At 43.0% G+C, this 10534-nt stretch overlaps 1 protein-coding gene across 1 annotated transcript in view; it reads left to right on the top strand.

The window, feature by feature from the left end:
- The first annotated feature begins 803 nt into the window (after window positions 1–803).
- Window positions 804–10534, top strand: part of MUSK (muscle associated receptor tyrosine kinase) — a 58443-nt gene continuing 48712 nt past the window's right edge. The window contains exons 1-4 of the mRNA XM_009923116.2: window positions 804–975; window positions 5207–5333; window positions 8556–8707; window positions 10145–10272. Coding sequence (XP_009921418.2) covers window positions 879–975; window positions 5207–5333; window positions 8556–8707; window positions 10145–10272 — 504 coding nt within the window. The 5' untranslated portion in view covers window positions 804–878. The remainder of the gene's footprint in view (window positions 976–5206; window positions 5334–8555; window positions 8708–10144; window positions 10273–10534) is intronic.

Raw genomic sequence — 10534 nt, 5'->3', positions numbered from 1 at the left:
CTAAAGCTTCCTAGAAAATAAGCTCTCATTTTCAGTCTTTCTCTTTAGGCAGAAACCTGGTGGATAATAAGATATTTCTGAGGGATTAATAATGTCAGTACCCAATAGTTATATTTCCCTATGGCAATGCCTCTACCCATGCCCAAATCCCCTGGGCTGCTGCTGATGTTGAAATGAAATGCTCCTTTTCTCCCAGGGTATAAGGGTCGCTCCCACTGTGGTTATTCACTCGTTTCGGGGTCTGTTTCCAGGACAAGGCTCTGCTTTTTCAGTGTGCTGCAGCAGTTCTCAAAAACCGACAGTCTCCTTGGCAAAGAAGGGCACTTTCATCCCCCAATGCCAACCTCTCCTGCTCCAGCAAATGCATCTGTTAAGAAAAGAAATGCTATCAGCAGGGCAACAGGTGGCATATTGCAGCCAATCATCAAAGTTTATAATAAGACAGAGGGAGTGCATGTGAGAGAGAGAGGAGAAAAAACAAAAAAGAGGGGGACTAGGCTGAATGAAAATCCAGTGGCAAGCATTTTTTCCACTACTGCACTTACAGAGTGCTGAAATAAATGCCTGGTGACTTTGCAGCGCTGGGGTAGGGTACTGCCCTGGAAATGCATTTGCCCATTGTACTCCTCTCTGTTTGCTTAGAAGGAATTCAGAAGGGATTTGCTTTCTCTTGTTTCACGAGCCCCACGCTTTCACACTGACCGAAGTGGATACTCACCAGCTGGCCACGTCCATCACCCCTGCCGGGTGGGAGAATTCCTGATTATACTTAGATCCCACAGACCCTGCTCCGTCATTAGCGGACAAGCTCTGCTTGCGCACTGCCATCCGAAATGCAGCCGGCCAGGAGCTCTGCACGCCTCGCCTGAAGAAGCCAGATGCCTTCTGTATCAAATATGAATGACCTGCTGAAGGTGCCCCTGGTGCACGTCCTCACCCTGGCAGCCCTCAGCTTGGCCGACACGCTCCCAAAAGGTTTGCTTGGAGGGGCTTTTGCCCTGTTCTGCTTCTGCCACTTGCTGAAGGAGGTTTTGCAAAGGGGAAGGCGTCTCTGGTAATGGTGGGTTGGGTGGTGTGGTAGCGTTCCCAGAAGGGACAAAAATGTGCTGCTTTTGGTGGTCACTTCACTGCTTTTAGAAGGATAGCAGTGAAAATAATCTCATAATTGTGTCTGGGATTGAAGGTTCTTTGTCTAGGAAGGACACATAGTCCCGTTGCAATGGGCAGGGGAGACTTTGGGGTTCAGCCTGGGTGGGATGGACATTTCTCATGTCAAAGGAAACTTACAGGTTTTAACGGCTAGTAGCCCAAGACTAGTGGTGTTCTGCTTGCCTATGTATGCTTATAAATATATAAAGCTCAAAGAAGTGAATAGCTATAATGTCTTTACAGAGCATTATGTATAGAAATACAAATATGCATGGTTTGTATTGCATACAACATAAAAGTTATTATACCTTCTTCCTCTCTTGTGTGCACACACACATGGACACAAGCACTCATACTTTTAGCCAACACAAGAACAGAATAAAACCTGCTTAGAAAAGTCTTTGAGGGACAAAGGGCAAAAGTAGTCTTCTGGACATACAGTCTGGTAACCCTGTGGACAAAAGGTTTTGCTGCATGGTGGTTGTCAGGAGCCATTCAAAGTATACCAGAAACTCTGCAGCTTCAGGAAAACAAAAAAAACCTCAAGCAGGATGCCAATATTCACTTGTTAGGCCAGAACCACTGCTCTTGCGGGGCTGTGCTCTTACAATTGTTAGTCTGGTTGACCTCAAAATGGAAAAAAAAGAAGGTCACTTCTTTATAAAAAAGTTTTGAAATAAGAATGTTAATTTTTTCCTAAGACACTAAAGTAAGTTGCTGAACCCAGGTCTTTTTGAAAGCTGTGGTAAGACAGGATTGGAGAGACAAGAAAAAGAATGAGGAAGCGGATTGATTTTTGTTGGTGGCGCAGTGCAATGAAGAGATACACATCCTTTCTTAAAATGTCACAGGTGGCTGAATTGCCTTGTTCCCTGAGAGAGGTTGAAATGCGACTACAGCCCAGCGGTGTCCTTTAGAGGTTTTGCAGCGTTAGCTAGAAACATGAATGAGCGGCTTTTGACCAAAGGAACTGCAGTATCTCCATGTGTCTGCAATGCTGCAGGGGAGACTGGTTCTGTTTTCTGCTTTGTTTTGTTTGCCTTGCTTGTCTTGTTTTGAAAGTGAGAATCCAAAACCGAAGCTGAGCAATTTGGGAGCTTCTGGTGGGCTGGGGATAGAAGAGGGTTTGGCTTTCTCATGGGCCCTGTGACTGGCCTTGGGTCATTTTGATATCTCCAGAAACTACAGCTGACATCCAGAAAAATGGCACCAGTGTGGCTTTACAGATATATAAATTAATTGATTTTCAATGTTATTTAAAGCCACAGGCTACCTAAAAAGTGTCAGAGAGCCCCAACGGATGCACACGGAAAGGTCTGGCGCCATTTCTATATGCTGATACATATGTTTGTATACATTGTTTAGATTTTATTTTCCCACGTTAAAATCTGGTAATGAAGGCATCATAAGTTCTGATTGCTTTCCTGAGAAAACACGGACTGACACTAACACCTGACCTTTTTGGACGACTTTTAGAAGCAGACACCATCTCAGCCATTTTGGGGCTCTCTCGCCACCTCACGACAAAATGGCGGCGTGCTCCACCGCTTGCTGTCCCCTGCAGACGCACCACGCGTCCTTCAGCCTCGTGCCCTCTGCCCCCTCAGCCTGGCTACAGGAGCATTGCCTTCACCTCCCTGCTGGCCCAGCACTCGGTTTTAATATCGGAAAGGTAAAAAAGAGCATAGGAGAAAATGACACATCGCTGTGGCTGTCACGGTTGCTCTTCGAGGATGTAGAATTTGGGGAGGCAGCTGTAAAAAAAAAGTTCCCTTTCTGCTTTTACCACAGTTAAAGTGCTGTCAGTTTGGACAGTATTTTCTATGAGTATGGGCTTGATTCTGCCCCAAGGGCTGCGCACTGGCTTTAAGGAGATGCCAGATCAGACCGGTGTAAGCAATAGTGCTAAGTATAATTCTGTCATCTGTTGAATAAAAGAGATACCATAAAAGTACTTAACTGTTGCTAGAGAATTTATTTAATGAATAAAACTGACAGCCCTTGATTGCCCAAAGAATAAAATACTGTCGTGATGCACACTGGCTCTTGGTACAAATCTAACTTTATTAGTTGTGAGAATGGCCACGCTTATCATGATAACACAGTTATAAAACTGGTTGCTTTGAATTTTGGTTACTGTAAAAATTTACATTTCTCAGGGTTAAAAAAGCATCCTTCCAGAGATCAAGGCATGCGGACAACAGCAGTAAAAACATACTATATAAAATTAGATTGTAAAACCCCATTTCAGCCAGGCTTAATGCCATCAAAACCTGATAAACTCTGTCATAAAATAACAACGTCCCCTTTGAAGTAGACAAGATAGCCATCGGTGGAGGTTACTCTCCTAAGACAACCTTCAGTAGCAGGGAAATTTAGGTGTTATGAAAATCTTCCATTTGGTTTCACTGGTGTGGGATTCATCTGGGGTGCAGTATGGATGATTACTTCTACCTAGTGTGACCCAAAAAGGCTCAGTAAGTTGAAGCCTGATAGAATTTGAAGCAGTGATCTTAAACGATGAATCTGACACAAGTGTGTTTTAACTAACGTTTAGTTAATATAATCTTTAGTGCTACCTTAGCTGTAGTTTTAAGATCTTTTTATAGACGTAAAGTCATTACCAATTATGCAATCTGAAGTCATATAATCTAGAAATATTATTGAGGCAGATTCATTCTAATGACATTTCAAAAGTGTTAGGACTTTTACATAAACCTGATAGTGGAAGTCGATCCTTTCTTCCTCTAGCTTCGTTCCAGTTGAACTCCAATGACAATCTAGTTTTTACTCCCATGTAAACTGAAAAAGCATTGAGGTAAAGCCTTTCTATTATTCTCGGTCACTTAAATTGAAGTGTCTTGTATTTTGCCTTTTTTTTTTTTAGGAGGGAGGGGTAAAATGGATGTAGTTTATTTTATTAAATCTTACTGTATTGAGGAGGGCCAGCAGATACAGTGCAGGCAGGATTTTCCGGTGAAAAGACACACAGTGTGCCACATACTGCTACAGTCAGCGAGGAACAGGAAGATTCCTGCATCAGCTGTACATTTTCAAGGTGGTGTTTCAGGAATATGGTATGAAACCAGGTCATTTCAGCACAGCTGTCAATGAAATCCAGTCCAACAAATATTGGATGTGTGTCCCTTGCAGCCATAGATTAAAAGTCATTCAAGCGTCTTCGGAGGCAATGGCTGCAATGCATACCATGCTCAGGGAAAACAATTCACTAGGGGTACCCTTTGATCCCTTCCAGCTGTGCTTCAAGTCTTTTGCTAGGGCGATGGAAAATGTTTCTAAAGATACATTCAAATAATATATGATGACAGGTCTGTGATAATAAGCATCAGACACAGCTATTAGACTTCTAACCCTGGTGCTACTTAGTTAGAAAAGGTGAGAAAAAGAGATTGTGTGCTAGTCATGCCACAAATCTGGAAGACCTCAAGGGCCTTTACGAGCCTGCCTTTGAAAAATATAGTGCTGTATAACAGGTTTTTTTTAAAAAAGAGAAATAGTTGAGTGGAACAAACCCTGTATTAATGATGAAGAAGCCCAAATCTCATGCATTATGCTTTAGTAAGGAGGCTCTGTGCCCACTCCAGGGGCGGGTCATCTTAGCTTCAACTTGCATGCTGTTCATTGCACTTCCAGCCCATGCAATGTTACCCCCATAGCAGGGGGACAGCCTTACCTGTGTCCTCACAGTATGACACCTGGAGCTGTGCACCTTGGGGGAGGGAAGCGTTAGAAACACAGGATGCACTGGGCTTGCTGCAGCTGCCCCACGCTTGGGTCTTTCTGTTTTGCACCCTATAGAGAGAGCACGAGGGAAAATGCAAACAACAGAAGGCTGCAGCTGCAAATGTGGAGGGACCTGTGTTACAGCAAATGCTTGGAGGCTGTGCAAAGAACCTCTGCACTGGGGAAAAAGCCATGGATGACCCTGCAGGGACACTGTTGCCTCCACCAAAGGGGTCTGGCAGGATGCATGCCTGGGTGTGGGAGGCACCAGGAGGTTTTAACATTTTTTAACATTTTCACTTCCTTCACACAGCTCCCTTGATCAGCACTCCTCTGGAAACTGTGGATGCGCTGGTAGAGGACGTCGCCAAGTTTGTCTGTGTAGTGGAGTCGTACCCTGAGCCAGAGATTACGTGGACGCGCAACAGCATTCCCATCAGGTAGGGAGCAGAGCCAGCCCTCTCCAGTATCTCCTGTCAAAATCATCAGGGCTTTCCTTCATGATAAAGGAGATATCTGGAAATATTAATGGGTCTGTGCCAGGGAAAAGGGTGAGTGGCTGTAATTAAATAGGCATCTGTTTTCCTTAGGGAGTGGTAGGAGCACCTAGGGGTTGCTCTTGCAGCTTTACACATTTGAGCTTGGAGACAGTTGCAAGCAATGCAAGGAGTTTGCTCTCCAGCTTCAGACAATGCAATCTGCTCTGTTCCTTAGTTCATGCATTTACGAAGGAGGACAATGCTGTGTAATATTTAAAAGAAGCATTGCCAGACTTGTTGCCTGATTGTCTGCAATGTGCTTGGAAACTTTGCGTGGAAGGGGTCATATCATCCTATTCTTGTTTGCTTCTAGTTCTGGATCTGACAGTAGAAAACTGGCTTCTTGTTGTTATGCACAGTCAGACATTAACCACCAGGCATCAAGGTGCTGCCGAAGAAGGCAGCCTTGGAAACATGTTATGGAAGTTGCTACCATTGCTTTAGCTCTGCTGCTGCAGACAAGCTCTTGCAAATTAAGCTGTACCTGATCTTCCAACTCCGAAATCACATTACGTCTGCCATATGGCTTCACATCAGTTTCTTGTTCTAGATCACTGTTAGTGACTCCCTCTGTAAGGGAAAATTACAGAACAATCTCTGTGTAACACAGTTAAGGCCTGGTCTCCACAAGAGATGTCCATCTTAGGCAGATGGTCACCTGAAGCACAGTTCCTGCTATCGGGGGTCAAACATCCAAAGAGCCCTTGAACCATTGGCTCGGGAAACTCCAACTAAGTCAGCAGCAGAAGGAGGTCTTACTGCTAGGAAGACCATTTTAGAATAGGAGAAAAGCAGAACACTACCCATATGCACACTGGCTTTCAGAAATCTTTTCTTCACTGCCTGCAACAGAATCTCAGCAAAACCCCAGTCCCAACCCTGTGACCCCGGCCTTGTTGCAGTATAGAGGTCTGAATTTCCACAGATATTATTTCCAAATCAGGTCACCTTTGTCCTAATTCCTTCCCCATCAGTGACACCATGCCTGAAAATCAAAGCTGGAAGAGGAAGCCATCCATGCAGGACCATGGAGATTACATGCCAAGGTCTTTAAAACTTCACTCTCTCTATGTTCTAAGATCATATGAAAACCAGATCATTTCTCACCCCAGTCCCCACTTCCAGAAGCCCAACACACCTTTCTAAAAGCCATCCGTCTCTCTCTGAGGCACAGTGCCTTTTTCACGACCTTGGCCGAAACGGAAAATACTGATCAAAAAGCTCTGCTGGTGAGACCAGAGAGCTCGGGTGCTTCGTTCCTTTACTGGGTCTTCTGGAGCAACATTAATAGCAGCAACTATTTCACTTTCCCAAAGCTGTGTTGGCATTAATAGTCAGTGCTGCTGGATACAAAAACTCAGACCAAAGACAGGGAAATAAATAAGCTGAAAATATTTCTATTGCTTTCCAAGAACATGGATGAAAGTATTTGGCAATGGAAAAGGATCAGATCAGTGCGCTTTTTTTTCTGAAAAAAACATATAAACACATTTATGTGCTTGTGTGTGTCTATGTATCAAACTTCAAAGGGGCTGGTTATTGCAAGCAATAAATATCTGTTATTTTATTTACAAAATTTTCTTCTCTTGCCAAGGTCCCAGCACCCTGAACAGAAGGCTAAGCTAACCTTCAAAACAAAAGAGTATGTAAACATTCAGCTTCAATGGGAATAGTGCCAGGACAGAGGCTCTTGTCAGCACTAGTCTTCTGGAAGCACCTTTCCTTTTGGCGTCCCGGCCTGTACATGTAGACTGACAGGTGCCCTGTGCTGAGTGAAACGGTTACCTGCCCCATCTCCCAGGGCAGGACTGCCTGGGTTGAGCCTTCCTCAGGGAAAGAAGGGAATGGAGCATGCACATCTTTTACGATGGATGAGTTCATTGTACTCTTTCTTCTCAGGGTGAAAAAGAGGATGGAGATACCAGGCTGAAAGGCAAAAAGCTGTTGAAAGGAAATATGTGCCTGTAACATCATAAATGGCACATTCAGACTACTCTGTGACTGCTGTACAGTTTTTAACAGTAATAGGCAAAACAGGACATACTTAGACATCAGGTATTTGTGATAGTTTGGGAGACAATCCTCAGGTCAGATCCCTTTTGCTACCGTTCTTCAGGATCAAAGGCCAATTGCATGAAAGTGCTTCCAAAAAGCATCAACAAAGGTGTGAAAATCAAACATGGAGGAATTTATGAAATGTTATGCAAATCTTGTTCCACTGAAACTTTTCCAGTTTTTCAGTGAAAATCAGAGATCAGCCCTCTGCTTTCTTACCACCTCTCTTTCTGTCTCTCCCTTGCTCTTGCACACATACACACACACAAGCGTGCAGACTCCATGCTTACAAACAGAATTGGTCTTTGCTCTGCAGACTTTGTTACAATATCTCGTACCTTTGTTGCTCCACCTTCTGGGCTTTTCTTTACTTCTCTGAAGTCTCCAGGTTAAAGCCTGCTGTCATTAAACTGTAACTATCCTTGCATCCTCTAATCTTTAGATGGCTTCTTTTCTTCAGTGCATTTCTTTGCTTGTTTGTTGGTTTGGTTTTTTTTTTTTCCAAAAAATAGACAAAACCACTCCTGGATGCAGACACAAAAATACTTGTTTTTTGGTTTGCATCTTTTTTCTGCAACACTAAATATCTTTCCATAACATTATCTGTTTAGTGAAAAAAAGAGTTTTGTTTTTTTTTTTAATCTGAAGAAGGTTTCTTTAAAAAACTTCAGCCAGTTCCAGTTCCTATATAGGCAGTCCTTCCCTTGCACTAAGTGATTATATCTAAAACAGGACCCAGCTGGATAAGATTACTTTTGCTTATGCCTGTCCTTGGCCAGACAGAAACCCAACTGTGGTATGTACTTGCTTTACCAATACCTGACTGGAGGAAGAATTGCCACCACGCTGGTGGCAGTCAAGAACCACATGTTCTAATTAGGACCAAACCAAATCTTAAGGCTCAACTCAACAATTTCAGTGCCTTCCCTTCTCTTTGCAGGTTGAAAATAAAAAGTAAAACTTATTGCCATTTGTAGTGTCGTCAGCGGTCTGCAGATACAAATGCAATTCCCCCTGTCTGTCCCCAGCTGTCCCCCCGCCCCTGACAATCTGTGCTGTGCCCCGCAGGCTGTTCGACACCAGGTACAGCATACAGAGAAATGGGCAGCTCCTGACCATTTTGAGTGTGGAGGACAGTGATGATGGGGTGTACTGCTGCACGGCGGATAATGGGGTTGGAGCAGCCGCGCAGAGCTGTGGGGCTCTCCAAGTGAAAATGCGTAAGTAAGAATGTAATTTCTTCCTGACACCATGTGAGCGTGTAATTGAGAGCCTGAGCAGACCCCCAGGTATGGCCCCCAGCGGTCAGTATTCAGGGCAGACCTATGTTCCTGTGGGGCTGGGTGCAGTTCTTTGAGGCAGAAACATAGCATATTGGATCATATCTTAACTAAAAGCAGTTGTGATTATTCACTTTGAATAACGCACACTTGTGCTAGGATCAGAGGAAATGTTTGCATAGCAGGGGATAAAATACAATGCTTTGAAGAACGCCCTTTGTACAAAACTTCGTAAAAGCAGCACAATTTGATAGATTAGACCTCCATAGCAATACTGCATAAATCCCTTGTGAATTTTAAACATAAGATTTCACTAATCAGATTTATGCCTGAGGATGGCAAAAGCAAGTAAATGCTGTTCAGATGTTCTTAATAGCAGTCTTGAAAGGTCTGGAGCACAGTGGTGTAAATCTCATCATCCCACGTGGAAGGCTGAGGACTGGTTCTTGCAAGGGGCTATATACGTGCTGAACTCAGTCAAGCTGGACTCACATGGCTGCAGTTATTTACACAAACACTTAAAAGGGCAGCTGAGATATATCCTGGCTAAAGCATCTGTGTGTAGTAAAGGATTTGTTTGCACTAATGAGCATGACCCTCCAAGTCTCGTAATTCTGGGGCTCTCCAGCACCCCAGTCGCCTGCACATGGGGGCCAGGAGTTGATGCTCTCTGAAGATCATTTTTCTGCTGGTTCAGTATCATGCAAGGGAGGCAAAACTTCAGATGTCCCAAAACACTGAGATTAAGATGTTTTTTACTCCCAGTTCAGAGTAAGCTAAGCCATGTATTTCTTTGGGTAAAATGGATTTAAATTAGTCCCATATTAACTTTAAGGGAGCTTGATTGTTTTTTTGTTTTCTTTAAGGATTCTTTCTCCTTTTTACTAGCATAGTTATAAATCCTTCAATTAGGGACATTAATTGAGTTTACATGCCCTTCTTGCTGAGCTAAAGACAAGTCTGGGTTAAAACTATTTCAAAACCGATTCACTCCAGATCTGAGTTTTCACGCAAGACATTGTTTATGCAGTGAAGAATGTCAAATCCTGGAATGCAAACATTCTTCAATATTGGAAATACTCTTATCTGGATTTGGATTTTAGCCCAGGCCCTAATTCAAATGACTGTCAAACTCCACTGCTGAAAACAAATAACCTATGCAAGTTAGCTGCTTTTGTGTCCGTAAACTGAAACTCTGAATGCTGTGCTTAAGAAAGTTTTTTCTTTCCAAGGCAGCTCATGATCTACTAAGACCACTCTATCTTTCAGCAATGTACAGAAAAAGCAGCAGAGATTTTGTTGTAATTTCTGAACTTGTCCTATTCTAGTATATATTAGCTTCAGTTCAACTTTAATTTTAGACTTTTCAAATTTTAGGACCCAAAATAACCCGACCACCGATAAATGTGGAAATAATAGAAGGGTTAAAGGCTGTTCTTCCATGCACCACAATGGGGAATCCAAAACCTTCTGTTTCATGGATCAAAGGAGAAACAGTTGTAAAGGTGAGTAGAAGTGAAATTTAAGTAATGCTAACTATTTGTTAAAGGTACTGTGTTAGAATATTAGCATCACCTACAGCATTTGTAAATTCTAGTTGCTAGGAAGCAAGCATTTGGAAAATCCAGGGCTCATCTCAAAGGTCTGCATCTCCAATAATTCTGCCTATAAATCAAATATTCTCTGTGTATCTAGATTTTATATTATACATATTTATTACTAGTAAGTGTTGCCAAATGCTGCTGAATGCACTTGTTAGTGTTCTCA

Source organism: Haliaeetus albicilla, chromosome Z (genome assembly GCF_947461875.1).
Source record: "Haliaeetus albicilla chromosome Z, bHalAlb1.1, whole genome shotgun sequence".
NCBI lineage: Eukaryota > Metazoa > Chordata > Aves > Accipitriformes > Accipitridae > Haliaeetus > Haliaeetus albicilla.
This window is presented reverse-complemented; position numbering and strand designations above follow the sequence as displayed.